This window comes from Arachis stenosperma, chromosome 6 (genome assembly GCF_014773155.1).
Source record: "Arachis stenosperma cultivar V10309 chromosome 6, arast.V10309.gnm1.PFL2, whole genome shotgun sequence".
NCBI lineage: Eukaryota > Viridiplantae > Streptophyta > Magnoliopsida > Fabales > Fabaceae > Arachis > Arachis stenosperma.
In genome coordinates this window covers 65315694-65341266 of record NC_080382.1, presented here as the reverse complement: position 1 = coordinate 65341266, position 25573 = coordinate 65315694, and the positions used below count along the sequence as shown (strand labels likewise).

The window sequence follows — 25573 nt, the reverse complement described above, 5'->3', positions numbered from 1 at the left end:
TTAGCGTGAATGACGCTTACGCGTCGATGAGTTGTTGAGGCCATCCACGCGTGCGCGTGGAGTGCGCGTACGCGCGGCCCTGTTTTCATCCCAAAGTTGATTTTTGAGTTTTAAAAGCCAAATCTCATACTTCTAAGCCTCCGATCTCACCATTCATGTCTTAAATCATCATAATATGCCTAGCTATTAGAAAGGGGCTAGTGAATGTGATAACTTGCGAGTGAAGCAAGGGAAAAATATATGATCAATAAGGATCAAGATGATTCTGTGAGATGCGGAGGATGGTGGTGGAAGTGTTTGTTATGCCATGGGCCGAAAGGCTGTAATTGTTTATGAAATGGCTGGTTATGGATTTAACCATGAGCCGAAATAGCTGTGTATGCTATGAATATTGGCTGGTTCTGGATTGAACCGTGAGCCGGAATGGCTGGTATGGATGTTGATCCATGGATGAGAATTCATGCATGTTGATGCTGAATTATTGATAATTGTGAAATTGCACTTCCACTATATGAGTACGAGTTTCCTTGGGTAGTAGCAGTGGCTAGCCACCACGTGCTCCAGGTTGAGACTCGAAGCTCTGTTAACCCTATGTTGTAAGTGTGGCCGGGCACTGTGAAAGGCCCGGATGAGCTCGAACCCCCGTAAATATTCACCAGTGAGGGTGAAGGATATGGATCATGTTTATGATCACGTTTATAACGAGTATAACTCGAGTTTGGGGATGCACGACAGAGGGACAGTCCAATGGTTAGCGACCAGGACTTGTCGGGTTGGCTATATAACCGACAAGATGATATCATCGGCCACTAGGGACAGGCATTCATCATATGCACACTATGTGAATTGTTTGAGATTGCCTATTTGACTGCATATTACTTGCTAATTGTCTAAATGTATTAACTGCTACTATTTGTATATTCTTTGTTTGATATATCTGTGTTTGCTATATTATACTCCTGCTGGTGGTTGGGAGGTTTGAAGGAATTGGAAAGGGAAGTATTAGTTAGACTGAAGAATCTTTAGTCAGATGCCCTTACATGGTTTAGCTTGTTTATAAGCTTTGATATTATCTGGAGGGAGTTATAGGATTGCCTTTGGCTTTCCTCTATTATTATATATTATATATGTGGAAGCTGTTACCATGCTGGGGACCTCTGGTTCTCACCCATGCAGATTTTGTGGTTTTCAGATGCAGGACGTGAGGTTTCCCGCTGAGGCATGCTGGAGACTTCTATACTTGCGAAGATCCTTTGTTCTCGGGGCTATTTTTGGTTTATATGTTTTGTTTAGATACTTTTATCTCCATTAAATAATACAAACTGTGATGACTCCTTTTATGGGAGAATTTTGGAGAATAGGTTTTATGTATTTGTGTCCCTTTGGGTTACCTTGGGGTTTTCCTTATTTTATCATATGTATATATTGTTATACTCGGACCGGTTATCTTCGCAGCCGGATCTTGAGTCTTGATATTCCTGTTTTTGACACTCCTTTGTATATATATATAATCTCACGTTGGTTATCCTTGTTCGTTACGATATCGATCGGAGTGTTGCGCTTTCGAGTTGCGATTTTTGTTTACCCCTTTTTCTACAAAGGCTCCTAGTTATAACCAATCATTCATACTACTATATGTACTAAATTTTTGTTTTAGAGGTCGTAATACCTTGCCATCTCTGAATTATGACTTAAGCATAAGACTCTGTATGGTAGGGTGTTACATACTTCACTTAGTGTCATCATTGGAATAGAAGAGCATGTGTACTCAATACTCTTTCTGAGAGTTTTCTTTCTTGAATATTTAGAGATTTAAATAAAGCTATCACATTGGTATCAACCTTGATTTTGATGCAAGTAGTAACTTATTTTTAAAACTTAGATAGTTAATTCTTCTATGACACTCTTTTCGAAAACAACTAATAGTAGTTACCTTTTTAAAAACTATTATAAACTAATTGAAATATCTTTTTAATTGTCTATAATAATTTGGGAGATATGCTTTAAACAAAGTTGTCTAATGTCTAGCATTCAAGTCAAATTTATTATTTATGATTAGTCTTCTATGCGGTTAAGTTGTTAAGATTATGAATTTTGTAAGGGATTTGTTCAAATTGTCTAGATCAAACAGGTGGTTTAAATTATGCTCATCAGGTGTCTTATTTATATATGGATTCTATAGATGGATTGTGCAACTTGGCATCAAAATTATGCTCATCAATTTCATAATCTTGTTTCTTTTAAATGATTTAATCTTGTTTCATTTTTCTCCACAACTGGTGGATCACTTTTTCTTTTTAACAAAAGAGTCCCGCGCTTCTTTTGTAGAGATGGCCATAACTGGCGCAAGAAGAAAGACGGAAGGAATGTCGGAGAGGCACACGAACGCCTTAAGGTGATTTGCAACTTTTCATTTATAGAATACTTCTTTGCCTTTTGATCCCTATATTGATTTCCACAATCTTCAATTATAATTATTTGCATCATTAGGTTGGAACTGTCGCACCTTTAAATTGTTACCATACACATGGAGAGCAGAACCCTACTTTCTAGAGATGGAGCTATTGAATGTTGGATCCGTGAGTAAATTTCAACTATTACTTCACCAATCAGCACCATTGTGGGGGAAAAGTTTATACTGGGGATAATTAAATGTTGAAGAAGAACTTCTGAAATTAACCTTTCTTAGCTCTGGAATAATGAACCTAATATATACATAACTGCTCTTTGAGATATGTTTGTGCATATGTTATTGTAACAGTTGTTCAGAATAACTGATGTTCTGTTGTTTCATGGTAGGGCATATGAGCATATTGTTCTTGTGCATTATAGAGAAACAAGTGAGGTAACTCTTCATAACTTGATTCTCAATAAACATGATAATAGTACTTTATCCTATTGATATCTACCTTTATTTAAATGGCTAATGCTAGATCTTGAGCAGTTTATATTTCTTCTATAAGTTTGGTATGGTGGTTTTTCTTTTCTTTGCTATTGGTATTAACATGACATTTACTATTTTTATTGATCCATCTCTCTCTTCTCTCTTGTTTTTTGGTTCTGAAGTGAAATACAGTTCAATGATAAGGACACTGATATAAGAGAAAATGGCTATTGTTACTAAGATTTCTCATGTCTTGTGACTTTTCTGTAAGAATAGCATTTTGTAAGGGGTTTGTTCAAATTGTCTAGATCAAACATTGAGAAGCTCAAGAACTTTGTATGTTCAAGACAGAAAGGAAGTCATAATCTTCACTTGTCAAGTTTTGTTGTATCTCTTGCATATGCTTGGGTTTGCAAGGTGAAAGTTGAAGAAACTAAGAGCAAGAAAGTTGGTATGGCTATAAATGTTGATTGCAGGAAACGATTAGATCCACCTGTTCCTCAAACATACTTTGAAAACTGCATTGGTGCAAGAATTGCATTTGCTAAAACAAGAGAATTCTTGGATGAAGATGGTGGAGTAGTTGTGGCTGTAGAATCACTGAGTTTTTCTTTGGAGACACTAAAGGATGGGGTTTTGAATGAAGCTAAGACTTGGTCTTCATTTTTGCATGATGGGCTACACAGTGATGAAGAAATGAAGATTACTGGTGCTGCTGGCACACCAAGGTTTGAGGTTTATGGAAGTGATTTTGGATGGGGAAGACCAAAAAAAGTAGACATGGTGTCCATTGACAGAACTGGTGTAATTTTTCTCTCAGATAGTAGAGATGGTGATGGTCTTGATAGCAATGTGATAGCTTTATTGATATATTGATAGCAATATTGATATGTTTGATATATTTAGAGATACTAAAAAATGCAACTATATTGAATATTTAGATAGGTTAATCACATTCCCAAATTAGGTTTATGGTCTTGAATATTTAGAGATACTAAAAAATGAAGCTATATTGATATGCTAGATAACAAACTGGATATGGAGCGTAATGAGACCTTAGAGCAATTCATAAAGACAATGGGTTATTCTGAATTATTTGTAAAAGTATATCTTGTGAGTAGTTCATTTTCATCTTATAAGACTTTTTTATTTCTAAAAACATTGGACACACTTATTTATATATTAAGATGATTGGATTCTTTGGTTACTAGTGAAGCAAGGAATGTATCCAAATATTAATAGTAGAAGCAAAATATATTAGAGATCTTGTAAAAGGAGAAACAAGATATGGAGAAAACTAATAATATATGGCTATTAAAATCGACGGCAATGTTGTTTCTTTTTAAATTTAATATAGACAAAAATCGACGACAATGTTGTCGATTTTTAATGTAAAATAGACAAAAGAAAACGAAAAATATGTCAGTAATTTAATAATTAAATCGATGGCTAATTTGTCAATTATTTTAATAAATCATATCGACACAAGTGTCGTCGATTTTAGATAACATTATCGACAACTAAGGTGTCGCTTTTATTAAATATGTAAAATTCTTTAACCTATATTATCGACACGGTAGCTGTCGATTTTATTGAAAGTTTATCGACAACCTGAAAAGATGTCGCTTTTATTAGTTTTTTTTTTTGAAAAATTGACACGTTTTAAAGCAACAGCTAATATTGTTGATTTTACTTTCAATTTTTAATATTATCGACAGCTTTGCCGTCGATTTGGCTGTCGATTTTAACAATGTTTCTTGTAATGAGGTATTATATTTTAATATCTATAAATATCTATATATCTTTTACAGTGTAAACATACATCTATAAATGACATATAGATATTTGTAGGTATAAAATATAATCTTTTAAAATAATAAAAAAGTATTTATTAATTTTTTTTAATTATCCATAAAAAATGATGTTTTTTTATGTGGGGACTATCCTAAGACTTAGATTGCCTAACGTCTTCCAACTAAAAAAAATGAATTTGCATAGTTAAAGATTTTTTTATTTGTTTTAAAAAATAAATATTTATTTTAATTTATAATAAAAAATTTTTTGAGTATCTCTCCACATAAGAAAGGTGTTTGAAGTCACTTACATTGTCAAGTTTAATATCAACTTATGAGTTATATTGAAGAGTGATCGTACACTAAAAATATAATTTTATTGTATGTGAATAACTACAAGATGACTTAAATATGGCTAAAAAAATAAAATAAAATTCTTCATATGAATGTCGGGTTAAAAGGATGAAATTCAAGAGAACACTTTAAGGATTTGAGCTCATCTTTTTAAATTGAAACTAAATTGGTAAAAGTGAATTGATTAGATTTAAAGTATAGAAAAAGCTATCTAATTAGAAATATGAAGGGTATTTATAAATTTGATTAATTAATATTAATAAACGGTTACTAACCGTTTAGTACCATTTGGCTGAAGAGACACAATCTTTTAAGAATTGTGTATGTTCAAAACATTGTGTCTATTGGCTAAAGGGACATAACTCTTTAAGAATTGTGTATCTTTAAACATTGTATCTATTGGCAATAGAAAAGACACAATCATTTGTGTACGTAACTAATTATAATTGCTATGTGTAATATATATAAATAAGTCCTTGTCCACTATTTCAAAAATACAAGTATGAAGAATACATTTTACTCAACTATCAAGAGGTTTTCTTTGTTCAAGAGAGTTAAGAATTTTTTACTATTGCGCATTAAGAAATTCTTAGGTTTTATTGTATCCTGGGAGAGTATTGTCATCAATCCTATAGCGACTAAGTGTGGGGACAAATATCCCTCTAAAGAAAGCAATCTAATCGTGCTTTGAAACCATCTTCATATACCCAACAATTTTAGATAGATATTACTTGAAGATAGCACAAGATCAAAACACCACGTTTAAAGTCATGAATCAACAGTTTGTCAAGTTACATCACTTTGATGGGACGAACTTCAACGGTTGGAAGGACAGATGATGTTTCTTCTTTCAGTTCTCAATCTTGCATATGTGATTGACCGAAAGACTATACCAATTGCTGATGGAGCTGAAAATTCTACATCGGAAGAGAAAGAAAAGATTGTTTAATTGAAGAAGAAACGTGATGAAGATGCTTTTGCATGTCGAGGTCATATTCTCAATACTTTATCCAACCGACTCTATGATCTCTATATGTTAATTCAATCACCATTGGAGATTTGAAAATCTTTAGAAGAAAAGTACAATACTGAATGACCATGAACGGATAAATATATTTTGATGAAATATTTTGAATTTATTATGAATGATACTATGCCTGTCATGGATCAAATTCATGAATTACAAATCCTTGTAAGTAGATTTTGTGATTTACAAGTGGTGATCCCTAAATCATTACAAGCTAGAGCAATTATTTCAAAATTGCCTTCATCTTGGAATAGTTATAGGAAGAAACTTTTACATCTTGGTGAGGATTTCACAGTTGAGAAATTACTAAGGCATATACGTGTCGAGGAGGAAACTCGAAAACATGATCCTGTGTATCTTTCTCAAAGTCCTAAAGTGAATCATATTGGTGAAAACATCACCAATAAGAAGAAAATAAAGTTCTCTAAAGATTCAAAGCAAGATAAGAAGAGACAAAGAGAGTGTTATCATTGTCACAAGAAAGGACATTACATCAAAGAATGTAGACTTTTGAAAAAGGAAGCACCAAAGACCAACTTAGTGGAAGAGAAGGATCTAATTGCTATGGTTGCAGAAAAAAAATACAAAATATGCATATTGGCATGGTTATAGAAGTCAACATAGCAACATAAGAAAAATCACTTGAGTGGTGGTTAGATTCTAGGGCCACTATTCACATTTGCAATGATCGCAACCAATTCAAAACATATGAAAAAGTGAATAATAGAGAAGTTTTGATGGGCAATGATAACTTAGCCAAAATTTGTGGTCAAGGAACTGTGCAATTAAATTTTACGCCTAGAAAAAAATTAAGTTTAATAAATGTACTTCATGTTCCGGATTTGAGAAAAAATTTAGTTTCCGTTAGTCTCTTGTGTAAGAAAGGATTCAAAGTTGTAATGGAATCCGATAAAGTGATCTTGTTTAAGAGTGATGTATTCATAGGAAAAGAATATTGTACTAAAGACATGTTTAAATATAGTTTTAATAAAGTGAATGTTTCCTTGTATAGTGTTGATTCTTGTGATTTATGGCATAGTAGATTAGCACACTTAAATTACAAATCAATTGAATATATGCAAAAAATAACTATATTGATTTTTGTAACAAGGATTTTAATAACAAATGTGATATTTGCATACAATCCAAAATTACTAAGAAACCTTTTCCTAAAGTTGAAAGAAATACACATTTATTAGAATTGATTCATAGTGATATTTGTGAATTAAATGGCAATATTATAAGAGGAGGAAAAAAGATATTTTATAACTTTTATTGATGATTGTTCTATATTTACTTATGTGTATTTGCTTAGAAATAAAGATGAAGCTTTTGAAATGTTTAAGAAATACAAAATGGAAGTAGAAAATATGCATGATAAGAAAATAAAAGTTCTTCGTACTGATCGAGGTGGAGAATATTGTTCTAATGAATTTGACAACTTTTGTGAATTACATGGTATTGTGCATGAATCTTCCGCTCATATGCTCCGTAACAAAATGGTTTGGCAGAAAGGAAAAACCGTACCTTAATGGATATGGTTAATTCAATGTTACTAAATGTAAACTTGCCTTACAATTTGTGGGGTGAAGCATTGTTGACATCATGTCATATCTATAATAGGATACTATCAAGACATAGAAAGGTTTCTCCTTATAAAATTTGGAAAGGAAGGAAACCAAATTTAAATTATCTTAAAGTGTGGGGGTGTTTAGCCTTTTATCAAGTTCCTAATCAAAAGAGAACGAAATTGGGGCCAAGAGGTATAAAAGGAACTTTTATAGGATATGCTCAAAATTATAAAGCATATAGAATATTAGACTTAGTGTCCAATGTAGTTGTTGAATCAAGAGAGATAAAATTTATTGAAAATAAATTTATCAATGATTCAACTTCTAAATCAGAACATCTCCAAAATGATACTAATATTTCACAAGAAATAAATAATCAAAATAATAAATGTCTAAGCGACAAAGAGTTGATTGAACCAAGGAAGAGCTTGAGAGTAAGAAATGAAAAGGACATGGGTCCAGATTTTATTCTTCTTAGGCTATCACCTTTTTGGTAGAAGGAACTAGGAATTTTGTGACAAACAAGATTCCTATTGTGATGAACATAAAGAGTGATCTTCAAACGTTCAAAGAGACTATGGCTTCAAGAGATTTTGTTTTTTGGAAAGAAGCAATAAATGATGAAATGGACTCAATATTATCAAATAATACTTGCGTCTTGGTTAATTTGCCTCCAGGATCAAAGCTTGTAGGATGTAAGTGGGTATTTAGAAGAAAGTATAACACTGATGGTTCATTACAAACCTTTAAAGCAAGGTTAGTGACCAAGGAGTTTAGGCAACAAGAAGGTCTAGACTATTTTGATACCTACGCACCGATGGCAAGAATGACTTCTGTTATGACTCTTATAGCATTAGCATCCATTCACAAGCTTCATATACATCAAATGGATGTTAAAACGGCTTTTCTAAATGGAGATCTTAATGAAGAAATTTATATGGAGCAACCGGAAGGCTATGTGCTATCTGGAAATGAAAATAAAGTATGTAAATTAATTAAGTCTTTGTATGGACTAAAACAAGTGCCTAAACAATGGCATGAGAAGTTTGATTCAGTGATATTATCAAATGGATTCTCTCATAATAGTGCGGATAAATGTATTTACTCAAAATTTACTAAAGATTATGGAGTAATCATTTGTCTATATGTGGATGATATGTTGATCATCGGAACAAACTTAGAAGGAATTTGTGTAACGAAGGGGTATCTAACTTCTAAATTCAAGAGGAAGGATTTAAATGAAGTTGATACAATATTAGGTACACTACAAGAAACATTGTTAAAATCGACGGCAAAATCGATGGCTTAGCCGTCGATAATATTAAAATTCAACGGCAAAATAGACGATAGAGGTGGTCGCTATTAAGCTTGTCGATTTTTTAAAATTCTAATAAAATCGACAGCGTTTCTATCTATAATATGGGTGTGAGAATTTTACCTTCTTATTAAAATCGACAACACTACTGTCGATATTATTATATAAAATCGACGCCATTTTCGTCGATATTTGATTCAATAAAATTGACAATATTTACGTCTATAATATGCTTAATAAAATCGACAACGTTGCCGTCGATATTTGATTCAATAAAATCGACACATTTGCCGTCAATTTAATTATTTAGATACCGACAAATTCTGTGTCTATATTTTGGCTTTTTTGTATATTTTAAACTTAAAAAGCGACAACTCTGCCGTCGATTTTAATAGTTATATGTTTCAATTATTTTTTTCTATTTAAAAAATAGTAAACAATTAATGCAAATAAACTTTTAAATATAATCATAACTAATAATGATCATATATGTAAAAATTTGAAATCAATTTCAATTTTGGAAAAAGATACAGCAAGCCAGTCTCTCAAGAACCGTATGATTGGACAACAATATTTAAATTCCTGTAACTAATTAGCTACATGATGATAATAATCAAAGGAACATGCAATAGCATATCTAAAACTATTTGGCAACTGAAATAAATAATTATAAATTCTTTGAGGAAAGATACAATGGCTATTTTTGTGAACTTGGCGACAAAAAATCCACTAGTTTGTGATGTTAAGGGGTCAAATCTCCATGCTTTTTGGTATCCAGCCACTTTTACAAGCCCAATTTCTGGCACCATCTATCTCTGCCAACTCTGGATAGTAAACAATCATTTGTCAAACAACAGAAAAAAAAGAGAAAAAATCTCAACAATATCATATTAGATTATTAGTAATATATGGTTGATACAGTGATACTACATAGTATGAAAACTTCTTTAGGGAATGTAGATGATAATGGTGTAAACGGTTAGAAACAGGCTCTGTAAAAACCTCCAAATCTTCAAAGTTGTCACATATATTCCCAGATTATCCATATGATCAACTAGCATAAGGATAATCGAAATGCCACCACTGACTTACCTGAACTTGTCAATCAAACAAGGTTGAGTGAAACCAAAACAACAAGTAGAGAATTGCTTCTGTCTGAAATTGATTTTACAAAAGAGTGCAGCAATGGCAGATTGAGAAACTCCTGAACTTATACAATAAAGAGATACAGATTTGGCACTTGCCATGTAATTGTGTGATGCCATTTTGGTTGAAAGCAAAAAGCAAATTGCATAATCCTCACACCTAAAGATAACATAATTATAAGAAACATTAGTGGGAACAGTGCAAACAAGGAGACAAACCAAATGCTCTAAATTAATAATTTTTCAATTGATGATAGGGACTTTAAGCATTCGAGAGCTAGGAATAGCTATAACATGAACAAATACTATTCACAGAATCTTATTATTCTTCAATCAATTAACTCAATTCAAGTGTTTTTATACCTTTCTGTCCATATCTTCTTTGATAATTCTTGATTCTTCTTGTTCCATCTTCAGCTCCCCAATAGCTCTGCAGAACTCGGTGTTTAATGTCTCTGATGCCTTTAGCCTTTTCTCCATTGCTAATAGTTCTACTTCTTTCTTTTTAACCAGATTTTGAGTTTTCAATTTGATGACTTAAATGGAAACTTGTGTCTTTGGCTTCATGCAACTCTTTGTCCATTCTCTCAATTGACTTGTTCAGATAAACATTCTCTGCTTCTGTCAACTCGAACCTTTTCCTCAACTTGTCAAGCTCCAGCTTAAGATCACAATTCATATTGCTAACATTGCCAAGGCATGATATATTAAAGAGACAAAAAATTGAAAGAAAATATATAACAGAGGGGTAAATTGAGAGTGAATAAAGCAAGAAAAGAATTGTTGGCTCCACATAGATGCTTAACAAATAAGTAAGATGTAGGAATGAATGAATATATAGAATAAATACTTGCATAACTCTCCCCTGCTATGTAAAAAGTCCTTGTTCTATATGATGGGAACTTGAGGAACCAGTTGTGGAGAAAAGTGTAAGCATCATTAGTTGTTACAAACAAGTTACAAATCAAAGATATGCATGCATGTGTTTGCATGTAACAAATCAAATAGTATTAATTATGTTAAGTTTAAAGTAATGGACCTGCCATTTGATCACCCAATTGATCACAATCACTAGTTGTGTTTGAATAGGAAAAGCCAACTGATGAGCGGATAATTTATACGCTTTTTAGCATTGTTTTTAGGTAGTTTTTAGTAAGTTCAAGCTACTTTTAGGGATATTTTCATTAGTTTTTATGTTAAATTCACATTTCTGGACTTTACTATGAGTTTGTGTGTTTTTCTGTGATTTTAGGTAATTTCTGGCTGAAATTGAGGGACTTGAGCAAAACTCTGAAAAAAGGCTGACAAAAGGACTGCTGATGCTGTTGGAATCTGACCTTCCTACACTCAAAATGGATTTTCTGGAGCTACAGAAGTCTAATTGGCACGCTCTCAACGGCGTTGGAAAGTAGACATCCAGAGCTTTCCAGAAATATATAATAGTCCATACTTTATTCGGAAATTGATGACGTAACTTGGCGTTGAACGCCAAGTACATGCTGCTGTCTGGAGTTAAACGCTAGAAAAACGTCATGATCCGGAGTTGAACGCCCAAAACACGTTATAACTTGGAGTTCAACTCCAAGAAAATCCTCAGCTCGTGGATAGATCAAGCTCAGCCCAAGCATACACCAAGTGGGCCCCGGAAGTGGATTTATGCATCAATTACTTACTCATGTAAACCCTAGTAGCTAGTCTAGTATAAATAGGATAAGTTACTATTGTATTAGACATCTTTTGACAGTTTAATCTTTTGACTGTTCAGTCTTTGATAATTCGATCTCTTGATCACTCAGGGGGCTGGCCATTCGGCCATGCCTGAACCTTTTACTTATGTATTTCTAACAGTGGAGTTTCTGCACACCATAGATTAAGGGTGTGGAGCTCTACTGTACCTCAAGTTTCAATACAATTACTATTACCTTATATTCAATTCTCTTTTATTCTTATTCCAAGATATACGTTACACTTAACTTTGATGAATGTGATGATCCGTGACACTCATCATCATTCTCACCTATGAACGCATGTGATTGACAACCACTTCCGTTCTACCTTAGGCCGGGCGCATATCTCTTAGATTCTCCAACAGAATCTTCGTGGTATAAGTTAGATAGATGGCGGCATTCATGAGGATCCGAAAAGTCTAAACCTTGTCTATGGTATTCCGAGTAGGATTCTGGGATTGAATGACTGTGACGAGCTTCAAACTCCTGAAGGCTGGGCGTGATGACAAACGAAAAAGAATCAAGGGATTCTATTCCAACCCGATTGAGAACCGACAGATGATTAGCCGTGCTGTGACAGAGCATAGGAACGTTTTCATTGAGAGGATGGGATGTAGCCATTGACAACGGTGATGCCCTACATACAGCTTGCCATGGAAAGGAGTAAGAAGGATTGGATGAATGTGATAGGAAAGTAGAGATTCAAGAGGAGCGCAGCATCTCCATACACTTATCTGAAATTCCCACTATTAATTTACATAAGTATTTCTATCCTATTTTATTTTCTTTTTATTATTAATTTTCGAAACCCAAAACTATTTAATCTGCCTAACTGAGATTTACAAGGTAACCATAGCTTGCTTCATACCAACAATCTCTGTGGGATCGACCCTTACTCACGTAAGGTATTACTTGGATGACCCAGTACACTTGCTGGTTAAGTTGAACGGAGTTGTGGAAAGAAAAAGCTTCTCTAACAGTGCCTAGAACATATGAATCACAATTTTGTCCACCAAGTTTTTGGCGCCGTTGCCGGGGATTGTTCGAGTATGGACAACTGACGGTTCATCTTGTTGCTCAGATTAGGTAATTTTCTTTTCAAAAATCTTTTTTCAAAATTTTTCTTTTATTTTTCATTTTTCCAAGCTTTATTTTTGAAAAAACTAATTAATAAAAATCCAAAAAAATTAGAAAATCATAAACATCAAAAATATTTTGTGTTTCTTGTTTGAGTCATGGGTCAACTTTTAAGTTTGGTGTCAATTGCATGCTTTAAAAATTTTTCTTGCATTTTTCGAAAATTCCATGCATTCATAGTGTTCTTCATGATCTTCAAGTTGTTCTTGATAAGTCCTCTTGTTTGATCTTGATGTTTTCTTGTTTTGTGTTGTTTGTTGTTTTTCATATGCATTTTTCGTTTGTTAGAGTCCATGCATTAAAGATTTCTAAGTTTAGTGTCTTGCATGTTTTTTTTGCATCAAAGATTTTTCAAAATTGTGTTCTTGATGTTCATCATGATTTTCAAAGTGTTCTTGGTGTTCATCTTGACATTCATAGTGTTCTTGCATGTATTATGTGTTTGATCCAAAATTTTCATATTTTGGGTCATTTTTATGTTTTTCTCTCTCATAATTAAAAATTCAAAAATAAAAAAATATATTTTCCTTATTTCCCTCCAAATTTCCGAAATTTTGGGTTGACTTGGTCAAAAATTTTTAAAATTAGTTGTTTCTTACAAGTCAAGTCAAAATTTCAATTTTAAAAATCTTATCTTTTTAAAATCTTTTTCAAAAATCATATCTTTTTCATTTTTTTATCATTTTCGAAAATTTTAAAAATATTTTTCAAATTATTTTCAAAATCTTTTTCTTATCTTTATATCAAATTTTCGAAAATTAGCTAACAATTAATGTGATTGGTTCAAAAATTTGAAGTTTGTTACTTTCTTGTTAAGAAAGGTTCAATCTTTAATTTCTAGAATCTTATCTTGTAGTTTCTTGTTAGCTAAGTCATTTTAAAAATTAGATCTTTTTATCTTTTATCTTATCTTTTTCAAAAATTTTATCTTTTTCAAAATTTGATTTCAAAATATCTTATCTAACTTCTTATCTTCTTATCTTTTTAAAATTTGATTTCAAATCTTTTTCAATCAACTAACTTTTTGTTTGTTTCTTATCTTTTTCAAAACCACCTAACTACTTTTCCCTCTTCAATTTTCGAAAATATCTCTCTCTTTTTCAAAAATTCTTTTTAATTAACTAAATGTTTCATGTTTTAATTTTAATTACATTTATCTCTAATTTTCGAAAATCACTAATCCCTTTTTAAAAATTATTTTCGAAAGTTCCCTTCTCTTTTCTTATTCTATTTAATTATTTATTTACTAACACTTCTCTTCACCTCTCTTCATCTAAAAATCCGAACCCAATATATCCCTTGTGTTTGGATTTTTCACTTTTATTTCTTCTACCCCCTTCTTTTTCTACTAACATAAAGGAATCTCTATACTGTGACATAGAGGATTCCTCTTCTTTTCTTGTTTTCTTCTCTTTCATATGAGCAGGAACAAGAAAAAAGACACTCTTGTTGAAATTGATCCAGAACCTGAAAGGACTTAGAAGAGGAAACTAAGAGAAGCTAAATTACAACAATCCAAAAGTAACCTTTCAGAAAATTTCGAACAAGAGAAGGAGATGGCAGCCAAAAATAATAATAATGCAAGGAGAATGCTTGGTGACTTCACAAAGCCAACGTTCAAATTTAATGGAAGAAGCATCTCCATTCCTGCCATTGGAGCCAATAATTTTGAGCTTAAGCCTCAACTAGTTGCCTTAATGCAACAAAACTGCAAGTTTTATGGACTTCCATCTGAAGATCCTTATCAGTTTTTAACAGAGTTCTTGCAGATTTGTGAGACTGTAAAGACGAATGGAGTTGATCCTGAAGTCTACAGACTCATGCTTTTCCCTTTTGCTATAAGAGACAGAGCTAGAATATGGTTGGATTCACAACCTAAGGATAGCTTGGACTCCTGGGATAAGCTGGTCACAGCCTTCTTGGATAAGTTCTTTCCTCCTCAAAAGCTGAGCAAGCTGAGAATGGATGTTCAAACCTTCAAACAAAAAGATGGTGAATCCCTCTATGAAGCTTGGGAAAGATACAAGCAGCTGACCAAAAGATGTCCATCTGACATGTTTTCAGAATGGACCATATTAGATATATTCTATTATGGTCTATCTGAATTTTCGAAAATGTCATTGGACCATTCTGCAGGTGGATCTATTCACTTAAAGAAAACGCCTGAAGAGGCTCAAGAACTCATTGACATGGTTGCAAACAACCAATTCATGTACACTTCTGAGAGGAATTCCGTGAATAATGGGATACCTCAGAAGAAAGCAGTTCTTGAAATTGATGCTCTGAATGCCATATTGGCTCAGAACAAAGTGTTGACTCAACAGGTCAACATGATCTCTCAAAATCTGAATGGATGGCAACATGCATCCAACAGTACTAAAGAGGCAGTTTCTGAAGAAGCTTATGATCCTGAGAACCCTGCCATGGCAGAGGTTAATTACATGGGTGAACCTTATGGAAACACCTATAACTCATCATGGAGAAATCATCTAAATTTCTCATGGAAGGATCAACAAAAGCCTCAACAAGGCTTTAACAATGGTGGACGCAATAGGCTGAGCAATAGCAAGCCATATCCATCATCTTCTCAGCAACAGACAGAGAATTCTGAACAAAACACTTCTAATTTAGCCAATATAGTCTCTGATCTGTCAAAGGCCACTTTTAGTTTCATGAGTGAAACAAGATCCTCCATCAGAAATCTGGAGGCACAAGTGGGCCAGCTGAGTAAGAAAGTGAAACTCCTCCCAGTATTCTCCCAAGCAATACAGAAGAGAATCCAAAAGGAGAGTGCAAGGCCATTGATATAATCAATATGACCGAATGCACAAGGGAGGAGGAGGACGAAAATCCTAGTGAGGAAGACCTCCTGGGACGTCCCTCAAGCAAGAAGGAGTTCCCTATTAAGGATCCAAAGGAATCAGAGGCTCATATAGAGACCATAGAGATTCTATTAAATCTCCTTCTGGCATTCATGAGCTCTGAAGACTATTCTTCCTCTGAAGAGGATGAAGATGTGACTGGAGAGCAAGTTACTCAATATTTAGGAGCTATCATGAAGCTGAATGCCAAGTCGTTTGGTAATGAGACTTGGGAAAGTGAACCTCCCTTGCTCATTAATGAACTAGATACCTGGATTCAGCAAATTCTACCTCAAAAGAAACAAGATCCTGGCAAGTTTTTGATAGCTTGTACCATAGGCACCATGACCTTTGCAAAAGCTCTGTGTGATCTGGGGTCAGGGATAAATCTTATGCCACTCTCTGTAATGGAGAAGCTGGGGATCATTGAGGTACAACCTGCCTTGTTCTCATTACAATTGGCAGACAAGTCATTGAGACAAGCTTATGGATTAGTAGAGGACGTGCTAGTAAAGGTTGAAAGCCTTTACATCCCTGCTGATTTCATAATCTTAGACACTAGGAAGGAAGAGGATGAATGCATCATCCTTGGAAGACCTTTCCTAGCCACAGCAGGAGCTGTGATAGATGTCAACAGAGGTGAATTAGTCCTTCAATTGAATGGGGACTACCTTGTGTTTAAGGCACATGGCCATCCCTCTGTGACAAAAGAGAGTAAGCATGAAGAACTTCTCTCAGTTCAGAGTCAAGAAGAGCCCCCACAGTCAAACTCTAAGTTTGGTGTTGGGAGGCCACAACCAAACTCTAAGTTTGGTGTTAAGACCCCATATCCAAACTCTAAGTTTGGTGTTGGGACTATAAAACATTGACCTGATCACCTTTGTGGCTCCATGAGAGCCACTGTCAAGCTATTGACATTAAAGAAGCGATTGTTGGGAGGCAACCCAATTTTATTTATCTAATTTTTATTTTATTCTATTTTATTGTTATTTTGTGTTTTATTAGGTACATGATCATGAGAAGTCACGAAAAAATCATAAAAATTAAAAACAGAATCAAAAACAGCAGAAGAAAAAAATACACCCTGGAGGAAGCACAGGCTGGCGTTCAACGCCAGTAAGATGCATCTGGCCGGCGTTCAACGCCAGAACAGAGCATCATTCTGGCGCTGAACGCCAGTAACAAGCATGAAACTGGCGTTCAACGCCAGAAACATGCTTTACATGGGCGTTGAACGCCCAGAATGTGCACCACTCGGCGTTTAAACGCCAGAATGGTGTGCAAAGGCATTTTACATGCCTATTTGGTGCAGGGATAGAATTCCTTAACACCTCAGGATCTGTGGACCCCACAGGATCACCTCAGGATCTATGAACCTCACAGGATCCCCACCTACCTCGCCCTCTCTCTCTCCATTCATGGTCATCCCTTCTGCTTTTCATTCACCACCTACATATATCCACTCTTCCCCATACACCACCTACCTTTAAAATTCAAATTCTCTTTCCCACCCAATCCCACCCATATAGCCGAGTACACACATCCCTCAATCTCCTCCATATCTTCTTCTTATTCTTCATCTTTTCTTTCTTCTCTTGCTCGAGGGCGAGCAATTTTCTAAGTTTGGTGTGGTAAAAGCATAGCTTTTTGCTTTTCCATAACCATTAATGGCACCTAAGGCCAGAGACATCCAAAAAAAAAGAGAAGACAAAAGCTTCCACCTCTGAGTCATGGGAGATGGAAAGACTCATGTAAAGGGTTTATAGCTCAGTGGTAGAACATTTGACTGTAAATCAAGAGATCCCTGAGATACCTCAGGGGATAAATTGTACTCCACACAATTATTGGGAACAACTAAGGATAGGAACACCAAAATTACTAGGAATCATGCAACAGAAGCAAGGAAGAGACATAAAGGAGCTCAAAAAGCACCATTGGACCTTCAAGAAGGCGCCACCTTCACTCAGGTGGACTTATTCCTTGTTCTTATTTCTCTGTTTTTCGATTTTTATGCTTCATGTTTATCTATGTTTTGTGTGTCTTTTCCATGATCATTAGTTTAGTAACTATGTCTTAAAGTTATGAATAATTCCATGAATCCTTCACCTCTCTTAAATGAAAAAAATGTTTTAATTCAAAAGAACAAGAAGTACATGAATTTTGAATTTATCCTTGAATTTAATTTAGTTATATTGATGTGGTGACAATACTTTTTGTTTTCTGAATGAATGCTTGAACAGTGCATATTTTTGATCTTGCTGTTTATGAATGTTAAAACTGTTGGCTCTTGAAAGAATGATGAACAAAGAGAAATGTTATTGATGATCTGAAAAATCATGAAATTGATTCTTGAAGCAAGAAAAAGCAGTGAAAAAGAAAGCTTGCGAAAAAAAATGGCGAAAAAAAAATATTTAGAAAGAAAAAGAAAAAGCAAGCAGAAAAAGCCAATAGCCCTTAAAACCAAAAGGCAAGGGTAAAAAGGATCCAAGGCTTTGAGCATCAATGGATAGGAGGGCTTAAGGAAATAAAATCCATGCCTAAGCGGCTAAACCAAGCTGTCCCTAACCATGTGCTTGTGTCATGAAGGTCCAAGTGAAAAACTTGAGACTGAGTGGTTAAAGTCGTGATCCAAAGCAAAAGAGTGTGCTTAAGAGCTCTGGACACCACTAACTGGGGACTCTAGCAAAGCTGAGTCACAATCTGAAAAGGTTCACCCAGTTATGTGTCTGTGGCATTTATGTATCCAGTGGTAATACTGGAAAACAAAGTGCTTAGGGCCACGGCCAAGACTCATAAGTAGCTGTGTTCAAGAATCAACATGCTTAACTAGGAAAGTCAATAACACTATCCGAGATTCTAAGTTCCTAGAGAAGCCAATCATTCTAAACTTCAAAGGAAAAAGTGAGATGCCAAAACTGTTCAGAAGCAAAAAGCTACAAGTCCCGCTCATCTAATTAGAATTAATATTCATTGATATTTTGGAATTTATATTATATTCTCTTCTTTTTATCCTAATTGATTTTCAGTTGCTTGGGGACAAGCAACAATTTAAGTTTGGTGTTGTGATGAGCGGATAATTTATACGCTTTTTGGCATTGTTTTTAGGTAGTTTTTAGTAAGTTCAAGCTACTTTTAGGGATATTTTCATTAGTTTTTATGTTAAATTCACATTTCTGGACTTTACTATGAGTTTGTGTGATTTTCTGTGATTTCAGGTAATTTCTGGCTGAAATTGAGGGACTTGAGCAAAACTCTGAAAAAAGGCTGACAAAAGGACTACTGATGCTGTTGGAATCTGACCTTTCTGCACTCAAAATGGATTTTCTGAAGCTACAGAACTCCAATTGGCACGCGCTTAACGGCGTTGGAAAGTAGACATCCAGAGCTTTCCAGCAATATATAATAGTCCATACTTTATTCGGAAATTGACGACGTAACTTGGCGTTGAACGCCAAGTACATGCTGCTGTCTGGAGTTAAACGCCAGAAAAACGTCATGATCCGGAGTTGAACGCCCAAAACACGTTATAACTTGGAGTTCAACTCCAAGAAAAGCCTCAGCTCGTGGATAGATCAAGCTCAGCCCAAGCATACACCAAGTGGGCCCCGGAAGTGGATTTATGCATCAATTACTTACTCATGTAAACCCTAGTAGCTAGTCTAGTATAAATAGGATAAGTTACTATTGTATTAGACATCTTTTGACAGTTTAATCTTTTGACTGTTCAGTCTTTGATAATTCGGTCTCTTGATCACTCAGGGGGCTGGCCATTCGGCCATGCCTGAACCTTTTACTTATGTATTTCTAACAGTGGAGTTTCTGCACACCATAGATTAAGGGTGTGGAGCTCTGCTGTACCTCAAGTTTCAATACAATTACTATTACCTTATATTCAATTCTCTTTTATTCTTATTCCAAGATATACGTTACACTTAACTTTGATGAATGTGATGATCCGTGACACTCATCATCATTCTCACCTATGAACGCACGTGATTGACAACCACTTCCGTTCTACCTTAGGCCGGGCGCATATCTCTTAGATTCCCCAACAGAATCTTCGTGGTATAAGTTAGATAGATGGCGGCATTCATGAGGATCCAGAAAGTCTAAACCTTGTCTATGGTATTCCGAGTAGGATTCTGGGATTGAATGACTGTGACGAGCTTCAAACTCCTGAAGGCTGGGCGTGATGACAAACGAAAAAGAATCAAGGGATTCTATTCCCACCCGATTGAGAACTGACAGATGATTAGCCGTGCTGTGACAGAGCATAGGAACGTTTTCACTGAGAGGATGGGATGTAGCCATTGACAACGGTGATGCCCTACATACAGCTTGCCATGGAAAGGAGTAAGAAGGATTGGATGAATGTGATAGGAAAGTAGAGATTCAAAAGGAGCACAGCATCTCCATACACTTATCTGAAATTTCCACTATTAATTTACATAAGTATTTCTATCCTATTTTATTTTCTTTTTATTATTAATTTTCGAAACCCAAAACTATTTAATCTGCCTAACTGAGATTTACAAGGTAACCATAGCTTGCTTCATACCAACAATCTCTGTGGGATCGACCCTTACTCACGTAAGGTATTACTTGGATGACCCAGTACACTTGCTGGTTAAGTTGAACGGAGTTGTGGAAAGAAAAAGCTTCTTTAACAGTGCCTAGAACATATGAATCACAATTTCGTCCACCACCAACTCCAACAGGAGGATGTTGGCTTCTTGGTTCCAAGACAAGTTATTAAATTTGAGTCCCTGCCCATCAGAGTCCACTAAAAATGGACCAATCCCTTGTGTTGCTCCATATCCCACAGAAGAACATCCAGGTCCTGCATGCAACAAATTCAATTAATTAAACACATCATCATGATTTTAATTATATTATGATTATGATTAATTACCTCCATTAAGCCATAGGACCAAAGGCTTATCATCTGGGTTGGTAATGGCCTCAAAGAACCAGTAAAAGAGTGCTCTTCCATTGGTTTCATTGACAGTAACATAGCCAGCATAGTGCTCAAAATCCATAGCAGGCTGACCAGGTAAGCCTCTCACAACATCACTGTAACACCCTACCATACTTAGCCTTATGCTTAAGTCATAATTCAGAGATGGCAAGGTATTACGACCTCTAAAATAAAAATTTAGTACGTATAGTAGTATGAATGATTGATTATAACTAGGAGCCTTTGTAGAAAAAGTGGTAAACAAAAACCGCAACTCAAAAGCGCAACACTCCGATCGATAACGTAACGCACAAGGATAAACCAACGCGAGATTATATATATACAAGAGAGTGTCAAAAACAGGAATATCAAGACTCAAGATCCGGCTGCGAAGATAACCGGTCCGAGCATAACAATATACACATATGATAAAATAAGGAAAACCCCAAGGAAACCCAAAGGGACACAAATACATAAAACCTATTCTCCAAAATTCTCCCATAAAAGGAGTCATCACAGTTTGTATTATTTAATGGAGATAAAAGTATCTAAACAAAACATATAAACCAAAATAGCCCCGAGAACAAAGGATCTTCGCAAGTATAGAAGTCTCCAGCATGCCTCAGCGGGAAACCTCACGTCCTGCATCTGAAAACCACAAAATCCGCATGGGCGAGAACCAGAGGTCCCCAGCATGGTAACAGCTTCCACATATATAATATATAATAATAGAGGAAAGCCAAAGGCAATCCTATAACTCCCTCCAGATAATATCAAAGCTTATAAACAAGCTAAACCATGTAAGGGCATCTGACTAAAGATTCTTCAGTCTAACTAATACTTCCCTTTCCAATTCCTTCAAACCTCCCAACCACCAGCAGGAGTATATTATAACAAACACAGATATATCAAACAAAGAATATACAAATAATAGCAGTTAAGACATTTAGACAATTAGCAAGTAATATGCAGTCAAATAGGCAATCTCAAACAATTCACATAGTATGCATATGATGAATGCCTGTCCCTAGTGGCCGATGATATCATCTTGTCGGTTATATAGCCAACCCGACAAGTCCTGGTCGCTAACCATTGGACTGTCCCTCTGTCGTGCATCCCCAAACTCGAGTTATACTCGTTATAAACGTGATCATAAACATGATCCATATCCTTCACCCTCACTGGTGAATATTTACGGGGGTTCGAGCTCATCCGGGCCTTTCACAGTGCCCGGCCACACTTACAACATAGGGTTAACAGAGCTTCGAGTCTCAACCTGGAGCACGTGGTGGCTAGCCACTGCTACTACCCAAGGAAACTCGTACTCAGATAGTGGAAGTGCAATTTCACAATTATCAATAATTCAGCATCAACATGCATGAATTCTCATCCATGGATCAACATCCATACCAGCCATTCCGGCTCACGGTTCAATCCAGAACCAGCCAATATTCATAGCATACACAGCTATTCCGGCTCATGGTTAAATCCATAACCAGCCATTTCATTAACAATTATAGCCTTTCGGCCCATGGCATAACAAACACTTCCACCACCATCCTCCGCATCTCACAGAATCATCTTGATCCTTATTGATCATACATTTTCCCCTTGCTTCACTTGCAAGTTATCACATTCACTAGCCCCTTACTAATAGCTAGGCATTGTAGGATGATTTAAGACATACATGGTGAGATCGGAGGCTTAGAAGTATGAGATTTGGCTTTTAAAACTCAAAAATCAACTTTGGGATGAAAACAGGGCCGCGCGTACGCGCACTCCACGCGCACGCGTGGATGGCCTCAACAACTCATCGACGCGTAAGCGTCATGCACGCTAACACGTGGATTCCAAACTTGCCCATCGACGCGCACGCGTCAACCACGCGTACGCGCGGGTGTTCTTGTGCCCCAGGCACAACACCGGCACAGTTCTGGCATAACTCTCGGGAAAATGACTGGGCATTGGGTGCAGCACAATCGGCGCGCCCGCGCACATTACGCGTACGCGTGGATGGCATGTTTCGGAAGATCGGCGCGCACGCGCCAGGTGCGCCCACGCGCAAGGGGTCATTCTGCTAAAAATTTTCTAAGTTAAAAGCTGCAGAATTTCACAGATTTAGACCCCAATCTTCCAACGGACATAACTTCATCATTTCAAATCATTTTTCACCCGTTCTTCGAACGGCATGGACATCCCGGATCCAATTTCATTTTTAAACAGATTTGGTACAAAACGGAGATCCGTAGTCCAAGTTATGTCCCGTCAAAGTATGCCCAAAAACCATAATTTCATACAAAACCACAATATGCCATTTTCAAACAAACCATTTTCAACTCTTTCCAAAACCAATCAAAACATACCAATTTCATCCCTTTTCTTTGAAATCAATCAAAATGTATCAAATTCAACATCAAGCCTCCTCAACTCACACATTGACACTTTACCACAATATACAAAATCACTATCTCACCATTTTAGCCCACTTCACCCAAGTGGCTCAAACTCAAACATATTGACATATCATATACTATTCCTCATGCCAATTCTCAACAACATCAATTCCAATAAATCATCATTTTACATAATCAACATCATACCAACAATATGGTTCAACCCACAATTCAACCATAACCAATCATCAAGCATATATCACAACATGCATATTTCTCATACATCATACCACCAAGGCATCAATAATCATCATCACATATATGACCACATCATATATCTCAATCATTCAACAACATCAACCATTCAATGCCTATCTTAGGGCCTCTAGCCTAAGTATTTCCTACCACATTACATATTAGATACGGGAAACCGAAACCATACCTTAGCCGATTTTCCCAAGCTCCACCGGAGCACTTCTAAACCACTTATCCTCAAGCTCACAAGGCCTCAACACCTCCAAGAGCAGATTTTTCACCACCAAGCCCTTTCCAAGCTTGTTCAAAATCACCAATCAAGCTCCAATATCCACACACACAACCTAAGCCACAACCATCACACCCATACACAACATCTCAAAACCCAAACATCATAAAACAACAAAATACACTAGGGTTGAGAATCTTACCACCTCCAAGGTCCAAGGAGACAAGATTAACCTTCTCCTTCAAGAGAGTTGGGTCCTATAACATCAAAGAACCCAAAATCTCAACATTTAACCCATGAAACTCGAAAATAGGGGCTGAGATTTCGAACAGCAAGGTGTGGCTTACCTCAAGATTGATTATATGGGTTTTGTAGAGCTCTCCGCGGTGAACGCGTGGCCGCAAACGGGGCGGCAATCGGAGCTCTAGATCAAAAGTTATGGTGATTTGAAGATCAAGTGAGAGAGAGGAGTTGAGAGAATGTTCTTCCCTTCCTCTCCACCATTTCAGCTTGTGTGTGTAACAAATGAGGAGAGAGAGTGCTGAAAACTAGGGTTTTGGTTAAGTTATGTTGGGCCAAGGGCCCACTTTGGGTCCGGTTGGCCCGGTTTGGCCCGTTCGGTCCAATCTTGGTCCGAATTCTACAAAATTGGTACCAAAATTCTCGTCTCAATCTCCTCTATCACATTTAGCCATAAAAATCACATTTTAGGCTTTCTAGAATAAATTCTCATTTATGGGTTAATTAGCCGTTAATTAACCGGGTTTTACATTCTACCCACCTAATTGGGAATTTTGCCCACAAAATTCAAATGCGATTACCTGAGAATAAATGCGGATAATCCGATCGCATCTCTGACTCAAGTTCCCAAGTGTGTTCCTCAACACCGCCTCGACTCCATGCCACTTTGACTAGTGAAACATCTTTTCCACGCAACCGTTTGATACTAGTATCATCAATTCTGACTGGAGCCACTGGAAGCGTCAAATCTTCCCTTAACTGAACCGATTCAGGTTCCAACACATGACTAGCATCAGGAGTGTACTTCCGAAGCTGCGACACGTGGAACACGTCGTGCAGGTTCGAAAGATGAGGTGGTAGAGCCATCCGATACGCCACCGGTCCAATCCTCTCTAGGATCTGAAATGGACCAATGTATCGAGGATTCAACTTCTTTGCCTTAATCGCCCTACCTACTCCAGTAGTCGGAGTAACCTTAAGGAAAACATGGTCTCCTTCCTCAAATTCTAAGGGCTTTCGCCTTTGATCGGCGTAACTCTTTTGACGACTCTGCGCCGTAAGCATCCTATCACGGATCTTCTTGACTTGTTCAGTAGTCTCAGCTATCATTTCTGGCCCCAATAAGCTTTTCTCTCCAGCTTCATACCAACATAGTGGAGATTGACATTTCCTCCCATACAAGGCCTCATACGGAGCCATTCCAATGCTCGCATGATAACTATTATTGTATGCAAACTCCACTAATGGCATATACCGATCCCAACTCGCCGGTTGGTCCAAAACACAAGCTCTCAACATATCCTCTAGTGTTTGGATCGTCCTCTCAGATTGACCATCTGTTTGAGAATGGTAAGCCGTGCTCAAGCTTAATCGGGTTCCAAAAGCTTTCTGAAATGCACCCCAAAACCTTGAAGTGAAACGAGGATCTCTATCAGAGATTATAGTAGCAGTTACACCATGAAGTCTCACAATCTCCTTTATGTATAACCGTGCTAGCTCCTCAAGGGTGTAAGTCATCCGAATGGGTAAAAAGTGAGCTGACTTCGTCAGTCGGTCCACAATCACCCAGATAGCATCAAAACCAGCCCTAGTCCTTGGCAATCCCGACACAAAGTCCATTGCAATACTTTCCCACTTCCATTGGGGAATCTCTAAAGGTTGCAACATACCGGCAGGCTTTTGAT

At 36.2% G+C, this 25573-nt stretch overlaps 3 protein-coding genes and 1 non-coding gene across 4 annotated transcripts; 1 reads left to right on the top strand and 3 right to left on the bottom strand.

Annotated features, from left to right (window-relative positions):
* The first annotated feature begins 2555 nt into the window (after positions 1–2555).
* Positions 2556–3760, top strand: LOC130934131 (anthocyanin 5-aromatic acyltransferase-like). Its single transcript, XM_057863720.1, has 3 exons — positions 2556–2579; positions 2762–2845; positions 3161–3760. The coding sequence occupies exons 1-3, from the start codon at positions 2556–2558 to the stop codon at positions 3758–3760; spliced, it is 708 nt and encodes a 235-aa protein (XP_057719703.1).
* A 6834-nt stretch (positions 3761–10594) lies between these two features.
* On the bottom strand, positions 10595–20904 carry LOC130934130 (serine carboxypeptidase-like 31). Its single transcript, XM_057863719.1, has 6 exons — positions 20727–20904; positions 20518–20654; positions 17292–17298; positions 11135–11188; positions 10944–11038; positions 10595–10750 (listed from the first exon to the last, which is right to left on the bottom strand). The coding sequence occupies exons 1-6, from the start codon at positions 20902–20904 to the stop codon at positions 10595–10597; spliced, it is 627 nt and encodes a 208-aa protein (XP_057719702.1).
* Positions 14906–15009, bottom strand: LOC130938135 (small nucleolar RNA R71). The gene has a single exon (XR_009069312.1). It is a non-coding gene; the product is annotated as a small nucleolar RNA R71 (small nucleolar RNA).
* A 3575-nt stretch (positions 20905–24479) lies between the features above and the next one.
* LOC130936799 (uncharacterized) lies at positions 24480–24884 on the bottom strand (the record flags this gene model as incomplete). The annotated part of the gene is made up of 1 exon (XM_057866947.1): positions 24480–24884. A coding segment is annotated over one exon (405 nt), but the record flags the coding sequence as incomplete, so codon positions are not given.
* Positions 24885–25573: the final 689 nt, after the last annotated feature.